This window comes from Paroedura picta, chromosome 12 (assembly GCF_049243985.1).
Source record: "Paroedura picta isolate Pp20150507F chromosome 12, Ppicta_v3.0, whole genome shotgun sequence".
In the NCBI taxonomy this organism is placed as follows: domain Eukaryota; kingdom Metazoa; phylum Chordata; class Lepidosauria; order Squamata; family Gekkonidae; genus Paroedura; species Paroedura picta.
In genome coordinates, this window is record NC_135380.1 from 31,246,874 (window position 1) to 31,268,491 (window position 21,618).

Below are 21,618 nucleotides of genomic sequence, written 5' to 3' on the forward strand. Positions count from 1 at the left end.
AGAAAGCGCCTCTCTGTCTCATCCCGGAAGTAGTCCCCCGAGAGACATGAGCGCAGCCTCCCGCACTTTTCCCTCTCTGCATGGCGATGGGCTAGACTTGAGCCGTGCCGGTGGAACCTGGACGCCTGTGAAGCCTGGTGCGGAGCACGCTGGGACGGAGGAAGGAGGTGGGGCTTAGCGAAGTGCGGTTAGGAGCAACGAGTCGCCTTCCTTCGCGCGCCTTTCGAGCGGCAAGAGACGGTAACCTAGGGCAGTGGGTGTGTCTCGGGTATGGGAAAGGAGGAATCCGGCTTCTGTCTCTAGCAGCTGGGGAGGCCTAATCGGTATGCATTCTGCGCATGCTTAGAGACTGGCTTTTTCTGAATAGAGAGAGCATTTCCCCCTACGTGGAGTGAGTCCCTATGCCTTCTTCCTACAGCTCAAGGGAATGTTATTTGGTCTTCCTATGAGTGGGTCTGCCTTTTTTGGAGAACCCATCCCCCAAAATAAATAAGCAATTTTTAATATCTATATATAGATTTGTCTATCTGAGGAATAGTCTTTTTTGGGAGGTGGTGGGTTCTCCTTCTTTGGAAGTTTTTAAGAAGAGACTAGATAGCCATCCGACAGAAATGCTGATTCAGTGAATTTAGGCAGATTGTGATTGAGTGGACAGAAGGGATCGTGTCCATGCTTGGCTCCTGTGGCCCGTTCTTGCATGCCCAGGGAAATGCTGATTGTCACTTTTGGATCGGGAGGTGAATTTTCTCCAGAAAATACTGATTAGGGATTCTGGTGTTTTTTTGTTGGGGAGGGGGCATTATCTGGACATGGGATTGGGATCACTGGGTGGGCAGGTAGTTGTGAATTTCCTGCATTCTGCAGGGGTTGGACTAGATGACCCTGGAGATCCCTTCCAACTCTATGATTCTGTGAGACCATTTTTATCCTACTCTTCCTCCAGGAACTTAGGGATTTTCTTGCATTTTGCCCTCACAAGTGGGTTAGGTGGAGTGAAGATGAGTGGCCCAGGAAATTTTTGTGAGCTTTGTGGTGTTGATTTGAACTTATCCCCCCGAAGCCTGTAATAACCAGTGGTCTCGAAGCATATTCATATTAACCTAGTTCATCTAGGTCAGTACTGTTTACATAGATTCCTAAGCAGAGCTTTTCTAGAGCCTGAGATCCTTTGTCTGGAGATGAAAGGGAGTGAGCCATGGCCCAACCCTCTCTGTTTGCTAGGGATTCCTCTCTCTCTGCTTCTTTTTAAGATTAAAAAGCACATACCCCAAAGGCAGGCTTGAACCCAGGTGTCATGATCCAGAGAACTGTATTACATTTGCCTTTGTAAATGGGCTAGATGTAGAGTTCTTTATCCATCTCCGTCTTACTCCTATCTGTTTCCAGTTGTCCACAATGGCTGAACGGCCTGAAGACCTGAATTTGCCCAATGCTGTCATAACCCGCATCATCAAAGAAGCGGTGAGTAAGGAGTGTTGGGAATATGAGAACCCTGCTGGATCAGACCAATGACCCATCTAGGCCAGCATTGTGTTTCTCACAGTAGCCAAGTAAGCGTACTTGGTAGGGAGTCGCTCTAGATTTCCAGAATGAAGTAATAGTTTACTTGTGAGTTGGTCAGGCAGGTGAACCAGAGAATCCCACTACAGTCAGCACCCACATAATCAAATAATTCCTTGGTGTCCTAAGATGTATTTCCCAGACAAATTAGCATCTCTTTGGTCTCTTCCTCCTGCAGCTTCCTGATGGAGTGAACATATCCAAAGAAGCCAGGAGTGCTATCTCCCGAGCAGCCAGCGTGTTTGTGCTGTATGCGACATCATGGTGAGTGTTACTTCTGTCAAGGTGCAGAAATAGGAAGGTATGACTAGTTTACTTGGAATAGAACTATGTTACTGATCAAACTATCTTTTACAAATTTTGTTTGCTCTGGCTCTGTGGTACATCTTCTGCTTTCCACTCAGAAAATCTCATGTTCAGTCCCTCACATTTCCTGTTAAAAGTGTCAGTCAGTAAGTTATGAGAAAGACCCGAGACCTGCTACCAGACAGAGTACTAACCATGATAGGTGAATTGAGCACCAGTTAAATTTGGTCTTGTTAGGTCAATCTGCAAAATACTAACAAAGCTCAGACACCTCTAATAAAAACACACACAAACTCATAACATCTGGCAGAAACTTCTAAGCACAATTCTTATAAAGAGCTGTTTTTAAAGTTATTCTGTGTCTGTCAATGATAAATAATTTTCACTCTTCTTTTGCAACCTCTTCCTTATTTAGTGCCAATAACTTTGCAATGAAGGGGAAGAGGAAAACCCTGAATGCATCAGATGTCCTCTCAGCTATGGAGGAAATGGAGTTCCAGCGATTCATTGCTCCTCTGAAAGAATCTTTGGAAGGTAGCATGAAATTTGTGTCACTGTCCTTCCCCGCTATTTTTTTGCAGCTGGATTCTCTGTTTTCTGTAACTGGCTGTGCCTAACTTTGCTGCATCTTTTCTCCTAGCTTATAGGCGTGATCAGAAAGGCAAAAAGGGAGCCGTGGAGTTAAAAAAGAAAGACAAAGATAAAAAGGAAGATTCTGAGGATCCAGATAAAAACCGAGAGGATGAGAATGAAGATGAGGATGAAAGGATGGAAGAGGAGGAACAAAATGAAGAGGAGGAAGTGGATAACTGAGCACTTGATAACAGACTGCCAAGGCCAGGCATCCTTCACACGTGGAAGGAAATGATGCTGCCTCACATTTTCCAGTAGACTGCCCTGCTGGTCTGCAAGGCCCACTGCCATTTTTGGGAAGCCCCGACAAAAGGCTCAGACTACAGCTGCTTGGGGGCAAAACCTATTTTTGTGCAAAGTGCCAATGATGTTGGAGAAAAGGCTTCTTTTGTCTGGATAGCTTATTCATGTAAAAGACTGGGTGTTGATATGGGTTCTGGATTGAAGCACAAAGATATCCCCTCCAAAACTGGGAGAAACAGACATTAAACAAGTCAGCTTTGCTAATGGTGTCTGAAGTCAATGGTGCTTTGATGCATCTCTGGCTAGTTTGGTTCAGATTTGGGATGTTCAAAGCTCAGAGCATCCCACATTGGCTTGTCTCACTGTGCTCCAACTGTGCCTTCTCTTTATTTCTGAGGATGCTGTTTGTGTTTCTTCATGTCCAGTGTGTCCCTACTATGGCCATCATTAACCGCAGCTCTGGTTCTCCTGATGCCTTTTAATAATTCAGATTTGGAGCTATTGATTTCTACTATGACCTATTCAAAGTGTGGTTTGTTAAGAGGAAGATTTTGTTCTAAAGCAATATTAAAAGGACCACAAACCTAAGCCTCTTCTAATCTTGCAGTTCATAAACTTAAGAAAACTGGGAGAAGTGTAATAGAATTTGGATATTCTTTTTAAAAGTGAAGGGGATGAGCTTACAAGGCATTCTTCAGCAAGGCCCAATTAAATGGGTTGGCAGAAAGGAGTACAGTATCAGGATGCTTAAAAATAGCTTTATTAAGAAACAGAAACAACTTTGTAAGTAGGAGAAGTAAGAGTCCTATCAAGCTGTTCTGTTTTGCATTCTGTGGCTGAATCATGCACACTACAGATTTTGCATATTCCAACATTAAATGGGTGTGAGAAACTGCTTCTCAACCATGCTGAGTATATATCCAACTATATATGATGATTACAGCAGCTGCCAACTAGCCCAAAATACATACTGAAGCCAAGGCTTGGGGTAGAGTCCCTGTTTTGTACACAGAGTCCCTACATCAAACCCTGGCCTCTCTGGGTAAAAGAATCTCTAGAAGCAAGAGACAGGAAAAAACTTCATCTGCCAAAGAGCTGCACATTACAGTGCTGAGCTAGATGGAGCAATGAGATGCTGCAGTAAGGTAGCTCTGCATCAACTTGACTTGAACATGACTCCCACAACCAAGATTTCCTAATTCCAGGGAGCAGTAGTCAGGACAGTGGGCCAGCAGTTCTAATAGCACTATAGCAGAAAGAACTTCAAAATTAATCTGAAAAATCAGGAATTAAAAAAAATTATTCCTCCATCATGTATTTTAGAGTGATGTACAGTGGGAGATTCCCAGGAGATCTCTAGGCAATGAGCAGCTCAGAAGACCTGCTTCACTGCAGAAAGGCTGCTGGCACATGTGTCACCCAACCAAATCCTGGTCCCAGTTTAGGGAAGGCAAGATTTCCATACCCTGGACTGTGCTGTGCCGCTGGATCAACATAATCCTGTGCTTGCCTTATAGAAAGTGTGTTATCTCTTGTGTACACCATCATTCTACAATTTATGTAGCAACACTTCAGCCCTGTCTTGAAATTCCTTGTTTTTCCCAAGCGAGATTTTGCAATAGTTGACCATATTTTGATTTTCTTCCCAATAGAGCCCCAAAGAGGCTTATAATCCTATGAGGTAAGTCAAGCTGTTGGTCGTTAAGGTGCCACTGGAGTCAAATTTGTTCTAGTCTAACACACTGTTCCGGAGAACAGCGAGCCATACACCTTTGGAAACCACTGAGTGGAACCTGATATTGGTGGGTGGTCCCCAGCTACTGTATACCATCCATAACACCACTAATAAATTCCAGTAGGGTTATCCTGTTCTGTAATGCCTTCTCATTTCTCTCTAGGCCAGGCTTTCTCAAGCAGGGTTTTGTGAAACCCTGGGGTTTCTTGACCCTGGAAAGATTTCCCAAATGGGTAGGAGATAATTAATTTTTAATATATATATTTTTAATTTTGTTAAAACATTTATTGGGTGATATGACCATAAATGGCCATGTTGACTTCCCCCTCCCAAAATGGGTAATAATAGGGCTGAAAGGGGGTGGGAAGACGAGGTGCCCTGGTTGGGTGTGTACACAGCTATGTTTCCCAACCATATTCTGCACAATTGCGCCACTTCTGGGGTTTCTCAAAGCCTGAAGAAAGCTGAGAAGGACTGCTCCAGATTTTGCTCCAGCATCAGTTTTCAGGGACAGGGCTTGTCTCCTTATCCAACAGCTCCCAGGGGATCTCAATGAAGTTAATGGGCAATCAATTCAGGACAGATAAAAACAAAAACACTTCTTTACTCAATGAGTAATTAAATTGTGGAAATTGCCAGTGGACTTAGTTGGCAAGGGGCTTGAATGGGTTTAAAGGGGGGACAGATTCGTGGAAGAGAGGTACATCCATGGTTACAACACATGCCTACTGTGTGTTTTGGCCCTCTGGGGCAACTGGTGGAATGCAGTGTGAAACAATTCACTAAGACTAGATTGGCCACAAATCCAAACCACAGACCTGAAATAAACCAGCACAAAACATGACCTTTGAGAATGTGCAGAGTGCGTTTGCCTCATTGCTGAACAGCCATTCCTAACACACCAAGGAATGAAGGCGAAAGGCTAGATCAGCAGGTGCTTCTCCCGTCTGGTCGGAGCGGAGCCACCGCACTTTGAATCGCAATCCTCCCTCCCGCAGCTGATCTACCAGCCTCTGCGAAGGAGCCGGACTTTTAAAGCTGTGCGCGGAAGAGGGCGCGGCCATGCAAATAAGGGGCGGCGTCGTGGGGGCTGCTGGGGAAAAAGCTGAGGGTTCTTCCCACGCGCGGATGGTCTCCTGTGCAGAAGGACGAGCTGCCAGCTGCGTGGGGTTCCCTTAGGTGCATTGCTCGTACGTGGCCGGATCTTGCCGGGTGAGAATCTGGGCTTCCGGAAAAGACCCAGGGTCAAGGCTGAGTCGCCGCAGGGGCGGGTCTGCTAGAGAAGGTGGTGGGCTTTGCTCTGGGCTCGGACGGTGATCTTTGTCCCGGCCGTCTTTTTCCTTCTCCATTCGGACTGGCAGCTTTCTGGTCCGGACTTTGGGGATCGGGGCCAAGACTTGCTCCCATTCCAATGCTTGTAACCCCCATAGGCTTTTAGCAGGGTGGGAAATGCTTTGCAAGGGCCAGCTAGCGGGAGGGGTTAAGGACTGGCTCTTGGGGAGTAAAGTTGACGGAGGAGAGAGGTGCGCGTTCAGGGCAGGGAACGGCGGCTTGGCTCTCTCCGAACTCGCTCACCCACCGAACGGAGTCCGGGCTTGTGAGTTCCGCACTGTTACATGATGACAACGCAACGTGCAACTCGATCTGCTGCCCCTTGACTTGGAAGCAATTCTTCCCGCATTCCAAGGGATTTATGCGCGCGGCTGAGGCTTCAGGCTTGCGGCTACTGAAGACCGCAGTTTTCTTTAACGATCACCCGCCTCGCAGCTATCGTGTTAGCAAAGCGAGAGGTTGCGTTTGGGGGGCAGGTCTCCTCGGCATCCTACTGTGGTCTGTTCAGTGGCGCTTATTCCCAGGAAAGCGTTCTCAGGCTTGCACTGTTCGTTGCTCAAGGTTCCGTGAAAGTGTAAGCCATTTGCTCAAACTAATTGCAGGGAAGCACATGCCGTGGCCTGGGGTGGGAAGGTGGAGACGCGCAAGTGGTGTTTGATGTGTGATAGATTAGCCGCCCTCTCTCCTTTCCCTTTGCTTTCCCTAGGATCAAAACGTGAATAGCTTTCAGGTTGAATGCGAAAAGCTTCGGAGCAGGGATCTCTCTGCTGTGCAGCTGTTTGCAACTCTGTGTGTACTCCTAGTGATGGAGCTTGCAAACCCTAGTGACAATAGCATCCAGCATTCCACGTGTATTGTCCTTGCAACAGCCTAAGAAAGTAGACTAATGTCATCCAATGAAACTAATTAACACATGACTTGAAACAGGCCAAAATCAGCCCTATGCTGCAGCGATGGACTTTGCAGCTATAAGGTGCAGCAGTGTGTCTCAGGTGATTTTAAAAGGGAATGGGATGAGACTGTAATGCCTAATTGAAGCTTCTGAGTTTAGAGGCAGTGAGTACTGTTTCCTGGGAGCGCAAGCAGTAAGCCTTTGTGCCCTATTTGTGGGCTTCACGCTTGCTTCTGGTCAGCTGTTGTTGAGACCAAGATGCCAGGCTAGATTAATCTGACCCAACAGGCCTTCACTGCTGATATGAACTTTTGGCCAGATCTACAGTTCTTTTTTCGCAACATGTTTTGTGCTTCAGCAGTCATCATCTCCCCAGCCTGGCCTTGAGTCCTGAGATAAACTGAATTGTAAAACACATCTCACTCTCTCATATATTGCTTTTTTTTTTTTTGTAATGTGTTGATCTAAAACAGAGATGGCAAACCTGTGGCTCTCTGAATGTCCATGGACTACAGTGACCATGAGCCTATGCCAGCATGGTTAGTTGACAGGGGCTCCTGGTAATTGTAGTCCATAGATATCTGGAGAGCCACAGATTTAGCCACCCCTGGTCTAAAACGTGTAGCTCCATGAGTAGTTACAGGTTCCATCTTGTAAATAGTGGTGGTATTTTTTCTGCTGTTTGTAATGGCTGTTCTCTGTATGTGTAAAGGCTGTCCAACCCACTTGAAACAAGTGAAACCTTGCTGATTAGTTGTTTCTAAATTAGTGTTGGTAGAAAGTACCATCAAGTCACAGCTGATTAAGACAGCCCTATAGGGTTTTCAAGAGCCTCTTGTGGCGCAGAGTGGTAAGTCAGCAGACATGCAGCCTGAAAGCTCTGCCCATGAGGCTGGGAGTTCAATCCCAGCAGCCGGCTCAAGGTTGACTCAGCCTTCCATCCTTCCGAGGTCGGTAAAATGAGTACCCAGCTTGCTGGGGGGTAAACGATAATGACTGGGGAAGGCACTGGCAAACCACCCCGTATTGAGTCTGCCATGAAAACACTAGAGAGCATCACCCCAAGGGTCAGACATGACCCGGTGCTTGCACAGGGGATACCTTTACCTTTATAGGGTTTTCAAGGCAAGAGACCTTCCCAGGTGGTTTGCCATTGCCTGCCTCTGCATAGCAACCCTGGACTTCCTTGGTAGTCTCCCAACCAGGGCTGACCCTGCTTAGCTTCCAAGATCTGGTGAGATGAGGCTAGGATGAGCCATCCAGGTTGGGGCAACAGATCTTGGACTGTACTTTGAGACACATACATGGATTTTACAAGTTTTTATTATCTAGGTATTTGTATGTCACTTTCCTTCCTGATGGGAACCAAATCAGCTTACATATGCTGTTCTCTGCCTCTCCATTTTATTGTCTTTTATTGTCTCGGCAAGGCCGAGAGACTGACAGGCCCAAGGTCACCAAGGGAGCTTCACAAAATATATCTGCAGTGGTAAGCAACTATCAGCTTCTGGTGAAGATTTGAAAGAGAGAGGGAGTAGTGTTTAAAGTCCAAAAGATGAGTACTGTCTTGCCCTTGTTATGTACAGGCTAGATGTGGCTATTTGACAAGGCTATTAAGGCACTCTGCCTATACTCGTACTTTGTGGTTCCAGTCCCTGAGCAGTGGCATTGCAGCTGGGTTCTAAGATGAGGCCTTGCCTCAAATAATGTTCTATGTACAGCATTGTTGGGTGATCTTACAGGGTGCCAGTGAAGGTGGGCAAGAAGTAGCCAGGCATACTCTTTGATGCATGGATCCAGGTCTTTCAAGAGCCAATTCCAGCTAGAAAACTTGATAACAGATATGAAGAATCTTAAAAATGAAAGGTGCTTTGATCTGCCTTGCATTAAGGACACACACCCTGCCTTAGAAACCACCTCCTGTAAATTACAGGTGTAGTTACCTTGTAGAGGGGAGGGAAATCCTTTACACATGTTCAGGGGATTTGCTTATTGTAAGGAAAAGGTAAAGGTATCCCCTGTGCAAGCACTGAGTCATGTTTGACCCTTGGGGTGACGCCCTCCAGCGTTTTCATGGCAGACTCAGTGTTAATTCCTTTCCTGAGAGGCTAGGTGTATCCTAGTTGGATTGCAATTTGTGAGTGAACTGGTATCCTGTATTATGCCAGAGGCTTGTAAGCTACACGCTAAGGGAACTCCATAAATCTTTGGATGGCTATCAGGAATCCCATCAGATCAAATTATTGAATAGCACCTAGGCTGTTTAGAGTGTGTGCTGCTACTGACCTGTCCGAGCAATGTGCAGCTGTATTTAGGCTTCTAGGGGTACGTTCTGAGAGCAACAGTGAATCCCAGAACTGCATGGTAGCATATGAGTGTGTAGGAACATGTTCCATATAACACCACCCTGCTTCATAGCTGCTTGTATATTTCAGAACTTCTTCAGCTGGGACCCTACTGGCAAGGTCTTATGATGCAGCTGGAATCGCTCTTGCACAGTGGCTATTTCCACCCCGTGCTTCGCTCGTGGCAGACGTCAGCCACTGCTTTTGATGCCACCAATCTCATCTACCCTATCTTTGTTACGTAAGTCAGATGCAAAAGTGCATTCATGGAAATAGGGGAATGGGTGTTGTCAACAAACTCAGTGCTCTGCATTTATCTTGTGATTCTTATAATAACCTGTTAAGATAGGCCAGTTTCGTTCTCGTATTGCAGAGAGGAGGGCCATTAGGTTAGCCACCAAGTAAACTTACTGACAAAAATGAAATTTGAGTTGGGGAATGTCTGGTTAGCTACCACTCAATGACAGTTCAATGAGAACTCATATTGTGGGCTTTCTGCCTACGAAACCATACTACTGCCTTGCACAGAGTGGCACTTCAGGGGAGCACAGCACCAGACTTCATGAAGTCACTGTCAGTATCTTCCTGGCGGCTGTCATTGGGGGGATCAGAAGTCCTTCAGACCAAAGAAAAACAAACCTTTTGGCTCTGCTTCCTTGAGCCAGAAGCTTTGTGACTAAAGTCTTGGTAGCATCTTGCCTGTGCAGCCATTTCCTGCTCCCCAAGTTCTGCAGGACCTGGCCAGTGCTGTGTTGTATCAGCTCACAGATGCTTTTTCAGGCTGTCCTGAATGCAGCTGGCCTTTTCTGCTTCCCTGACTAGCTTTCAGCCTGAGCCAAGAACATAATCCGTACCAGGCAGCGATTATAAATGGTTCATCTCTTTCTCTTCTTTAACTCTTTCAGAGATAGCCCCGATGCTGTGGAGCCCATTCCCAGCCTGCCTGGCCAGGCCCGGTAAGTCACTCAAGGCCTCTATTTGTTTCTTTTATTTAATGAATATTTTAATCTTATTTACTTTTACCTTTTTATACTGCCGTTCCCAGCAAGCTGGCTCACGGCAGTTCACAAAAAGGAAAGTACCATAATATCCAATAAAAACATATAATATTAATAAACACCTTAAAAACAAAAAAAGATAAAAAATATGAGGGATACAAAAGAAAAGGGATACACATTTCAAATCTTATTATTCAAAAACCACTATACGTTATAAGGTAAATAAAACAAATAAAACAATTTTCCTTGGTGTCCTTTTCATGGTAATACTTATGAATTGTCCATACTTCGAATATTCTAACTCACAATTGTTATAACTAGTCTATTTTGATGCTATGTTTTCATAATTACTGCATATTCCATATGATGCACCTCATCACCTCTTACAGTCAGCTGTATCTCAAGGCCTCCTTTCATGGGCTTTGTGGTTCTGATTGTTCTGGGGCTCCGCGCTTGCAGGAAGTTTTGTGGGGAGAGAGCTTGGAAGGGGTCATGAGGTCTGTCATGGCTGTCTTGGGTACAAATGTGCAAGTTGAGCAAGGGAAGTTGACAGGCATCTAGACATACAGTGCTCATCTGCAAACAGTCCAGGCATAATTTCTCTGGGCCTTGGGACGAAGTTGAGACATGGGCCCTGCTGTGATCCCATAATAAAATCCCATGGACCATAAAGATCATGTTCTGTTTGGTGATAAGGGTTGCAGTTAGAACCAAGCGCCCCTGGAGTACCAGACCCTGATAAGGTGTTCCTGTCCCTGTGCTAGATATGAGCTCTGAAAGCAGCATCCATTCATAGCTGATTCTTCTCAGTTAACTGCGGAACATACATGTGTCTTTGGCTGTCTGTATGTGTAAACTCAAAACAGCTTCTCCTCTTCTTTTGCACTAGCTGATTTTTGGTCTTTGTATCCTGGCTAGTAGGTGCACCAGCCGTCAGTAGCCTTAGAACAGAATCTTCTAGCCATCTTTCACTTAGGTAATAGCTGATTTTCTCACTTTATGGCCATAATAATATGAAAGGAGGAAAACAGACGTGACGGATAAGCCATGTTGTAAATTAACATCCCTATCCCCAGTTTGTCCATGTAACTGACTGAGGAATTTCCCTTGTAATCTGCTTCTCCCATGTGATGTCCTCATTCCACACATCAGGTGAAGGAGTATGATACGTAGCTGCAAGAAAACCATACCAGAGTCCTGTGATTAACATGTGAATCAAAACAAAGTAGGAATTCAGTGGCACCTAGAATGTGAATCAAGATAGGGTGGGCTTGGAGACAATTGTTAGAAGGTGAGGAAGGTTTGATGAGGGCGTGAGCAAGACTTCATTTGGGCAAATAAAAAACTGGTTGGAAATATATTTATTTCTGAGGCTAGGATGCATTTGGTTTCTTCCAGTGATGTGGAAGATGGGAATGTGAAAATGTTCTTGCTTGTCTTTGCCCTGGATTTGCACTGCGGGGGGGGGGGGGGGGCAGGGAGGTAATCTCTGGGGCTTGAGAGATAAAGGCATCTCCAAGAGGGCACTGAATTTGGCTCTGCCTCCCCAAGATAAAGGTTCTTTTGTTGCTGACTGCAAATGGAAGCTGAGAGATAAGGTTCATTCCAAGGGATGGGCCCACCCATTTGGTGCCAGATAAAAACTCAACCATCCCTAATCCACCCTGGCTTGAAGGCCCAACCTTAGCTGTTGCTGAATTTGTGTTTATGTTGTGGCGCAGAGTGGTAAGGCAGCAGAAATGCTGTCTGAAGCTGTCTGCTCATGAGGCTGGGAATTCGATCCCAGCAGCCAGCTCAAGGTTGACTCAGCCTTCCAACCCTCCGAGGTCGGTAAAATGAGTACCCAGCTTGCTTGCTGGGGGGTAAACGGTAATGTCTGGGAAAGGCACTGGCAAACCACCCCGTATTGAGTCTGCCATGAAAACGCTAGAGGGCGTCACCCCAAGGGTCAGACATGACTCGGTGCTTGCACAAGGGATATCTTTGCCTTTGACCTGAAAGCTTTGGTGTGATTCTTAGGAACAAAGGTTGCTTGGCCTATACTTGTTGTAAAGGAAGACAGGGGATACTTGGCCCTCCTCCCCCAATTCCCTGGCAACTTTTAACAGAATAGTGTATATGATTTCATATAGAAGCTGGAGTCCAATGACACCTTTAAGACCAACAATGAACACCTGAAAGCTCACACCTTGAATAAAACCAGCTTATTTCTCCTACTTCAGACCAACATGGCTAGCCCCCTGAATCTGTCTTCATGTAAAAGCTCATCATTCTAATTCATATAAATCTATTAATATGCTTGCTGCTTTGCTGAATATAACTTAATCCTGTGACAGTCCTGAGAGGTACAGTAGTGAAACTACTGCAGAGAATTCTGGGAGTTATTAGAAGCTTCTTGGGGTCTCCTTAAGAAGAAATCTGAGGCTCGTGGTACGGATTTTGCCTTGTAAGAAGCTATTACGCACCAATAATCTGTGGTGTGGCACTGAGACCTGATACATCTGGCCAGAACTCTTGCACGAACAGACTTTGTGTCTAAGAATTTCCTCCCATAATCCTTTGTAAGAATCACTGGTTTTGTGGCGGGCCCAACCTAGTACAGTGAAACGAAAGGTTGAGGTTGGACTGGAAGGTTTTGCTGCTGTCACCAAATGACGCCACCTGCTGCCTTTCGGTCTTGTATGTATAACTTGCTCCCTATACCCGAGTTTAACCGCTTAAGAAGCAGGAATCCTCCAAGTCCAGCTTTGCTCCATTACTACATCTCTCTGTGAAGACGATCCTAATGCTGATCTGACCCTCCTTCTCTTCAGATATGGAGTTAATAAACTGGTGGAGATGCTGCGCCCCCTGGTGGCAGATGGGCTGAAGTGCATTCTGATATTTGGGGTCCCAACTAAAGCAACCAAGGTACATAAAGGCAGTGGTCCCCAACCCCTGGTCCTGAGACCGGGACTGGTCCGTAGATCAGACGTTACCGGGCTGTGGCTCCTCCTCGTCCTCCTCCCCGGCTGCTGCCTTTGGGGCTGCCCTGCCACTCTGCCGCTGGCTCACCTTTGGTGCTCTCCAGCGGCCGCCATGGCTGGGGCTCCCCCTCAGCATGGCACTGTGCAGCTGCAGCTGGCAGCGCCCCCCAGCGGGCGGCGGGAAGTCAGGGGCGCTGGCGGGAAAGCAAGTGGAGCAGGGGCTCAGGTGGCAGCAGCGACATCCCCCCCGGGCCTCAGTAAAATTGTCAAGCGTTGACCGGTCCCCGGTGATAAAAAGGTTGGGGACCACTGCATAAAAGAACAGCAGCAGTGATGGCAGTTGCATTATGAATCCAAGACCTTCTGTATGCATAGCCTGTGTCCTACCATTTGGCTGGGGCCTGGTTCTTCTGGGGAGGCTGCATGACATTCCCATCCCTAGTTACTCAGATCTTGTTCCCCTTCCCACAGGATGAACAAGGCTCTGCAGCTGATGCGAAGGACACCCCAGCAATCCAGGCTGTGGAGACGATCCGTTCTGAGTTCCCAGAACTATTGATAGCCTGTGACGTCTGCCTGTGTCCATACACTTCTCATGGACATTGCGGTAAGGGTGTCCGCCCTCTGTTAATAGGGCCAAGGTGCTGTTTGGGTTGCATGTCTGTGTTGTGCTAGATGAGGGCAGAGGGGGAAGAGACCAAATTGGTGAAAGGCGGGATATAAATCCAAAAATAATTAAATAAATAGAGGCAGCTGCCTAGAATCTCCTGCCACTGTATCTGGAATGACATTTCACTACAATGATAACCAATCATTTTAGCTGCTTTAAGAACCTGTTTTCATTGTTGTGGAAAGGCACAATCAAAACACAAATCAATAATATCCTAACTGCAGCAACAAGATTTGTCGCCTTGTACGTATTTTCTTCTGGGTCAACAAGTTGTTAAGGCGAATGTTCTTTATCGTATGTTGACTAGAGATGTGTGTGAAGAGCTTATGGTGCTGTATTCTTACCCTTGGAAATCCTGTTCAAGGTTTACTGCCCCTCCCTGTCTCCTGTGTTTGTTTCTCTGTTTTCATTTCAGTGTTAGAGGCTAGAAACCAAGTTTTTGTTTTTAACACAAGGTACAACGGTGTGGTAACAGCCTGGGCTATTGCTCCTGCATAGAAGGTCTGGCTGGTTCTTGAGCTTGCTTCACACAAAGCATGAGAAAGTGGGAACAGGTGGAGAATGCAACCTCTTCCCATCACATCTGGGACGGGACATGGACAGGGGTTTTTATATGTTCACCTGGTCTTTCAGGCATCCTTCGCAAGGATGGCACCCTCCAGAATGAGGCCAGCTGCCAGAGACTGGCAGAGGTGGCGCTGGCCTACGCCAAGGCAGGTGAGTGCTGAATCCATTCCAGTTCATTATATATAAAAATACTGCCTTAAGCAGCAAACACCATTAGGAAACTTTTACTGGCTCAGGCTAAGAAGTCCATGTGGCACAACATCCTATTGCCAACAACGCAGGACACAGAGGTCAAAGCCTCGCCCTATGCTTGCCACTTGGGCAATGGCATCCAGTTTATATTGCTTCTGAACATGGAGGTTCCATTTAGCCACGATGGCTAATAGCCATTGACGAGACCTGGCCTCCTTGAATTTCTCTAATCCTACATTCTGTGGTGATGAGTTACACACATTACATGAAGTGCTCCCTTTTACCTGTCCTTGCTTATTGCTCATCACCATCATGTGCTAGTATTTGGAGAGTGGGAGAAAGTTCCATCAGTTTTCTTCTCCATCACACATAGTTATATAAGAATCAGAGGTTTATACTGATATAGACTAACAAACCATAAATCATGCAAGCTGGCTTTCACCCCTGCATGTATAGTAAACCTATCACAAAGGTATGGATCGGGTAGCTTCGTTATCAGGAACCTCTTGTGTCCTTCATGTGTCTTCCAGGATGCCACATCGTGGCCCCCTCAGATATGATGGACGGACGCATCCGTGCCATCAAGGAGGCCCTGATCTCCAATGACATGAGCAACAAGGTGGGTGAGAAGGCCAAAGGAGACGGGAGGCTGGCACGCAAGTTTTCCCTAGCCGCTTTATCCCCGAATCTTATTTGTGTGACACGCCCTGGCCCTGTAATAAATTTATGTAAGCAGGATGGTGGCTGTGAATGTGGGTGTTTTTGAATGGACACAACTGCAAAGTGGAATTATTTTCAGGTCCACTTTACTTCAAATATTGTTTCATTGTCAGCAAATCCTCTTCTGCAGTGAGACCTAACTTAGACCAAATTCTTCATAGCTCTGAAACCTCCAGTTTTATTTCTTCAGGGTCATGGCAGATTGAGGGGGGGGCACTAATATGGCTTCCAGAGCATGATTAGGCTCTTGAGATATACCGGTTGTGATTTTCAAGAGCTCAGGATGGGGAGAGAAACTGAGCCCCCAGCATACCCTCATCTCTTTGTTGTGTCTGCAGGTTTCGGTCATGAGCTACAGTGCCAAGTTTGCTTCCTGCTTCTACGGCCCTTTTAGGTGAGACTGTTGAACCCTCAGGTTCATTTCTGACTTCTGAACAGGAGGATTTCCATTTGGCCTAGCAAGCTGGGGCAAGATTGTAACTCTGATTTTGTTATTGGCTGATCTCTAAGCTAATCATTTGAAGTCTGTTCTACCCCCCCTCCCCAGGTTGCCAGTTGTGGGACCATGTGGGGAAATACCTTGTAGTAACTTTCCCTGATCTCCTGCCCCATAGAGATGCAGCCCTGTCCAAACCTGCCTTTGGAGACAGACGGTGTTACCAGCTTCCTCCGGGGGCTCGAGGGTTGGCTGTGCGAGCAGTGGTGAGTTGCCCAATCTGGAGGACTCCTGAGCTTCCCAAACCAGGGAATTCCACTTGACCACACAGGAGAGGATTCAGCCACTACTGTACTGGGTGCCACATAAAAACACTCGGCTGGGAGGACTTGAGTTCATTAATCTGAGGGGCTCTGGGTGGGCTGGGTTGTGAAAATTCATTACCCTAGCCTTCTTGCAACACGAATCACAGATCCTCTTAGTGGATTTACTTTGGGAATGGAGATTAAGGCTGAGTTTAATACCATGGGGCTGTCCACTGGAGATTGTGCTAAGCCCCCCCCTTCTGTCCCTGTTTGAGAACCTACAATTTGAGGAGTAACCTGATAATGAAGGGGGCTCAAGAATCAGGCCCTTGCTAACTCCAAATGGGAGCCCCTTGGCAGTAGAGCATGTGAGCTGCATGTGGCAAGGTCCAAATTTAATCCCTGCTATTTCTAATTAAAGAAAGCATGTGCACTGGGAATGACACATGACTAGCTAGGGTAGTCTGATCTCACATGCTTCTTTCTTCTGCAGTCAAAGTTAACGACTGGATTGTAAAAAAAGACGGCAGTTTGCCCTGATCTAAAAGACCACACTATACACAATAATAGGACCCTTTCGCCCATGCCCAATAATGCCATTTCAATCCACTCCAATGAGTATTAGCAAGTGAATTTTGCCATTTCACGGGCCTCTTGTGGCGCAGAGTGGTAAGGCAGCCGTCTGAAAGCTTTGCCCATGAGGCTGGGAGTTCAATCCCAGCAGCCGGCTCAAGGTTGACTCAGCCTTCCATCCTTCTGAGGTCGGTAAAATGAGTACCCAGCTTGCTGGGGGGTAAGCGGTAACGACTGGGGAAGGCACTGGCAAACCACCCCGTATTGAGTCTGCCATGAAAACGCTAGAGGGCGTCACCCCAAGGGTCAGACATGACTCGGTGCTTGCACAGGGGATACCTTTACCTTTGCCATTTCACCCAGTAAAATCCAGTTTCAAAATCAATTGAAAGTAAATCGAAAGTGCTTTATTTATGTATGTGAAAATACCCATAGTCTGAAAGCCTCTCCCCTATAAGAAAAAATACACTCCGAATGTATAAATGTACTCTGGTCACCTGGAGGGGATTTTTTAATTAATTGCAGGTGACCATTTAAGAGGTTATTCCCATACCTCTCCTTGTTGGACAGAAATGACTGCTACAAAGAAGGCTTGTGTGATGAGAAGGGGCTTTAGCTATGGTGTAAGGGGGCTGCAGTTTCTCAGGTGTAAGACAGGCCCATATATCTTCTTGACTGTTACCCTAAAAAATGAAATATTGGGTGCAAGTTACGTCATTTAGCATCCTGTCTTTGCAGTTCTTCATGACCCGAAGGAGAGGGGGCAAGAACCAAACCCCTTACAAGATGTGTCCCTTCAAAGTTTCCATCCCTCACAGTCACCTGAGGGCAAGCTATTAGCACATGATGTGTGTAGAAGAAAGTGCATGTGCAGAAACATGACGGCTTTTGTTCTGCTGTGGGGTCTCTTTCTATTACTCGAAGTCTTCTATTGCAGCAATCATACCTGCTATGCTTCCTTCTGTTGGTTTTCCACCCCACCCACAGGACCGGGATGTGCGAGAAGGAGCAGATATGTTAATGGTAAAGCCAGGGATGCCTTATCTAGACCTTGTGAGGGAAGTCAAGGATAAAGTAAGTCCCCTGCTTTCCCTCCAGAATAATGGGGGGAGGGCATTGGCTGATTTTTGCCTACTCCACTTTCCCCATAATGTTGGAGTAGTCTAAGGCATTCTGGCCTCTGCAGCATCTTACTGGAGCTGAGTGCATGTGCTTCTTTTCCAGCATCCCACTCACCCGTTGGCAGTTTACCATGTCTCAGGAGAGTTCGCCATGTTGTGGCATGGAGCACAAGCTGGGGCCTTTAACCTGAAGACTGCAGTTCTGGAGGCCATGGCAGGGTTCAGACGAGCAGGTGAGAGAAGGAGGGAGATCAGAGGGGCCCAGAAGGTGCTGTGAGGATCTCAGTGGCAAGAGTGTGCTCTTTTGTGGGTCAGAGTGCCCACTGCCTTCCTGCGTTGCTGACATCACAGGCACCGATACCAGATCTTGAAACATTCCTTCTGATGCACTCATGTGTTTTGCGTGGCAGTCTTTAAAGAGCAGCTGGATAGATACTTATCATAGATGCTTTAGGCTGTCCTGACTAGATGGGCTACATAGCCCCTTCCAACTCTTATGTTTCTCTGTCAGTAGTCTTAAGCTCCTACATAAAAACAATCAACTCAGTAAATTAAAGACAGGTGTTCTTCCTGCACATATTTTATGCATAAACATACAATGTAAAACCATTGGAAGCCAGGACTACAGCTCTCAGTGGGAAGGTATATGTGTTGTACGCAGAAGATCCCAAGTTCAGTTCCCAGCATCTCCCATCAAAGGCTGCCAGATAGCCACTCTTAACGAACATGGTTCTCTCCTAGTGACCCCAGAGGGCCTCTACTGATCAGTATAAATGACTAGGTGGAACAATGGTTTGATTTGCTATGAGGCTACTCATGTTCAAAGGAGCAGTGGTCAGGGAGAGAGGATATGTTGAAAAGTGCAGAAAATTAAAGGAAAACCAGAATTTTGTAAACGACATCTAGAAACTGGCAGGAGCACAGAGGCTGTTTAAGCCAGAGAATAGGTATATAAATAAATGCTGAGACTTTAGGGAAGGTTTGGAGTTGCAGGAGCCTAACAACAGAGCCTCTTGAAGAGCCTCTTGTGGTGCATAGTGTTAAGGCAGCAGACATGCAATCTGAAGCTCTGCCCATGAGGCTGGGAGTTCGATCCCAGCAGCCGGCTCAAGGTTGACTCAGCCTTCCATCCTTCTGAGGTCTGTAAAATGAGTACCCAGCTTGCTGGGGGGTAAACGGTAATGACTGGGGAAGGCACTGGCAAACCCCCCCGTATTGAGTCTGCCATGAAAATGCTAGAGGGCGCCACCCCAAGGATCAGACATGACCCGGTGCTTGCACAGGGGATACCTTTATCTTTAACAACAGAGCATATGCTTGGAAAGTAGAAAGTTCCTGTTCAGTCCCTTGCAATGATCTCCTATTATATTTATCACACCCTTCCTCAGGGGAGCTTAAGCCAGCATGCATAGATCTTTTATCCTTACAATGGCCCTGTGAGGTGATTTGGAAAATGAGAGGCCGAAATCCACCAGAGAGTATCATGGCAGAACAGAGGTTTCAACCCTGTGCTCTCTGATCTTACTACTTGAGGGTATCTACAAACTGCTCTGCAATAAACAGATTTTTTTTTTAAATTCCAGGGGCTGACATCATCATTACCTACTATGTGCCTCAGCTTCTGCAGTGGCTTAAAGAAAACCAGGCATGAAGCATGCGTCTCCCTCTTCCCGGCAATGGGAGTACAAGAAGGAGCTTGGAGGGGGCTGGCAACAAGGGGCATGTGCCACATGCATTTTTGAGAGATTAAGTACAGCCATGACATGGGAATGGATACACTGTGAACCCGCATAACCACAGTGCCCTTTAGACACCAAAGGAATAATTCTTCCTTAAAGCGTGTTGTAATCAAATCCTGAGGGCCTTGCATCCCATCCTGGTGCTGCACCCTTCTTTTAAAGCCAGGACTATTTATACAAAATCTGTATGTTTAAAAATGCCACAAGCAAAGAATAGTTAAGTTCTTTGTGCTGCAAAAATCCTCACTTCATCAGTAGTAGATTAATTGGAAGATGCTTGCTCAGGTGCCATTCAACTGTGAAGGCTGTTCTTGTGGGAATAAGGCCAGTCCTTTCTATGTGATCCCCCTAATTTAAAATCTACCTGGGATGACAAGTGCTTCTTTATTCCACAAATTGCCAGGTTATCTAGAAAACAGGAAGAAAAGCCCACCTATATACACACACGCTAAAATTGCAAGAGAGTGGCTGTAGCATTGACTATAGACTCTTACTGTTACCATTATGGGTATATAGACTGTTCCTGAATTTGAGGCATGTGGTTATTTTGAGAATAAGGGCCATATTTTAGATGGCTTTTAACGTTACCACTAATTTTCCCTAGTAGGACTCCTGTGTTTTTAGCCAGCAAAATGATGCATAACAGTTGGCTAAGAAATGAACTTCAACTTGATTAGTTAATCACTATTGTGTTAAAGTACACTGCAGAATTGGGCTCATTTGTACTTCAAATAAAGTGGCTGAGCCAGGCAGATGAGCAACTGGTTGTAGCTTAAGTGCATTACATCTGAATGCACAAACTCATCCTTTCATGTATTTTGACCACTAATACACTGCCGTTCTCCATGCTGTGTTTCTTTGGACAATGAGAATATCACCTATAGCTCCCAGCCTTTCTTTGTACCATTTTACATTAAATTCTGGAGGGAAAGTAAAAAAAGACTAATATTTTCTGGAAGTCGTGGTTTATTTGGTTCTTGGAGAAGGAGAGCTTGTATTTCTATGAGTGTGGGCAGACAAAAGGAGGAAGGCTATATTTGTCACAGTATGAGGGGGGATGCGTAAGGTTCTGCTATTTATGTCTTCTACCAGTAGGAGATTCTCATCTCCTGCTGTGCCATCTGTGATTTCACCAGTTGGTGTCCCTACTTTCATATATATTCTCCTGCTATTTTCAGCCTATGAATGCTTGTTATTGTTCACTGCCTTTCTGTCCTTGTAAGAAAGGTAGGGACTAAGGATCTCCCGAGATTACAATTGATCTCTAGGCACGAGATGAGTTGGCTGGGAGAAAACAGCTGCTTTGGAAGGTGAACTCCATTGCATTATACCCCATTCAAGTTCCTTCCCTCCTCAGGCTCTACCCCTAAAATTTCTAGAATTTTCCCCATCAGGAGCTGGCAACCCTATTCATATGAGCTACTGAGGTAGCTACCAAAACTACATCTTTAAAAATATGTCATTAAAACGTTGGGCAATGAGGAGGGATCACCAAGGAAAGGCTAAAAAAAACAAGGTCCTCACTTGTTGCTAGAATGTGGTAATAGAAGGGAACAAATTATTCTGTCTGAGAAGGGTTTTGGTTAAATGTTGAAAATAGGGTTGTTAGGTCCCCACAGCCACTGGCAGAAGGTAGGGGTAGGTGTATGGTTGCCAGATCCAGGTTAGGAAGCTGCTGGAGATCTGGGAATGGAGCCTAGAGAAGACAGTGACTTTAGTGGGCTACAGTGCCATAGAGTCCACCCTCCAAAGCATCCATTTGCTCCAGAACTGATCTCTATAGTCTGGTAATGAGCTGTAATTCCAGGGATCCCCAGGTCCCCCCTGGAGGCTGATAGAACCCTATTTGAAAAAGAGTTCGGAAAGAGATCATGTTATGAGCTATCATAATTATAACCTGGTCTCATAGGTCCTGTTCTAAGGGAAGCCTGGGAATAATTCTTGAAGGGGCCTGCTAAGACTTTCTAAAGAATTATGTGTCTTTTCTGCTCTGCAGTTCCCAGGGTTTGTTGGAGGGTGTTGTCCTATAAAACTTGCACAAGGTTTGTAGCAGTTTATAGTGCAGGCATAGTCCACAACAGTAAAGGGGACTCTGGGTTGTTGGGGATAAACTTGGCTAAATCTTTCCATTCACATTCTCTTTCAACACTAGTTAATAGGTTAACAGCAAGACTTGCCTAGTGCCTTGTGTGAACTATGCCTTAGAAGATGTCCCAAAATCCTCCATAACATGCAAGGGGACACTGAGGTGTAAATGATTAAGCATTAAACATTTGGAAACTGCC

At 46.0% G+C, this 21,618-nt stretch overlaps 2 protein-coding genes across 5 annotated transcripts; both read left to right on the top strand.

Moving 5' to 3' along the window:
- The first annotated feature begins 24 nt into the window (after window positions 1-24).
- On the top strand, window positions 25-3,330 carry POLE3 (DNA polymerase epsilon 3, accessory subunit). Of its 3 annotated transcripts, none has more exons than XM_077306045.1 (5): window positions 25-167; window positions 1,387-1,461; window positions 1,739-1,824; window positions 2,282-2,400; window positions 2,507-3,330. In XM_077306045.1, exons 2-5 carry the CDS (start codon window positions 1,396-1,398, stop codon window positions 2,677-2,679), a joined length of 444 nt encoding a protein of 147 aa, XP_077162160.1. In that variant the 5' UTR covers window positions 25-167; window positions 1,387-1,395; the 3' UTR covers window positions 2,680-3,330. The 3 variants fall into 3 exon arrangements, with proteins under 3 accessions (XP_077162160.1, XP_077162158.1, XP_077162159.1); XM_077306043.1 differs by having other exon boundaries at window positions 31-240; XM_077306044.1 differs by having other exon boundaries at window positions 40-323.
- Window positions 3,331-5,443: 2,113 nt separating this feature from the next.
- Window positions 5,444-20,291, top strand: ALAD (aminolevulinate dehydratase). 2 transcript variants are annotated; one of them, XM_077305638.1, is made up of 12 exons: window positions 5,444-5,689; window positions 9,137-9,287; window positions 9,952-10,002; window positions 12,858-12,954; window positions 13,482-13,617; window positions 14,314-14,397; window positions 14,970-15,058; window positions 15,498-15,553; window positions 15,774-15,861; window positions 17,461-17,547; window positions 17,698-17,827; window positions 19,178-20,291. In XM_077305638.1, the coding sequence occupies exons 2-12, from the start codon at window positions 9,172-9,174 to the stop codon at window positions 19,243-19,245; spliced, it is 1,002 nt and encodes a 333-aa protein (XP_077161753.1). In that variant the 5' UTR covers window positions 5,444-5,689; window positions 9,137-9,171; the 3' UTR covers window positions 19,246-20,291. The 2 variants fall into 2 exon arrangements, with proteins under 2 accessions (XP_077161753.1, XP_077161754.1); XM_077305639.1 differs by lacking the exon at window positions 5,444-5,689 and adding an exon at window positions 8,170-8,190.
- Window positions 20,292-21,618: the final 1,327 nt, after the last annotated feature.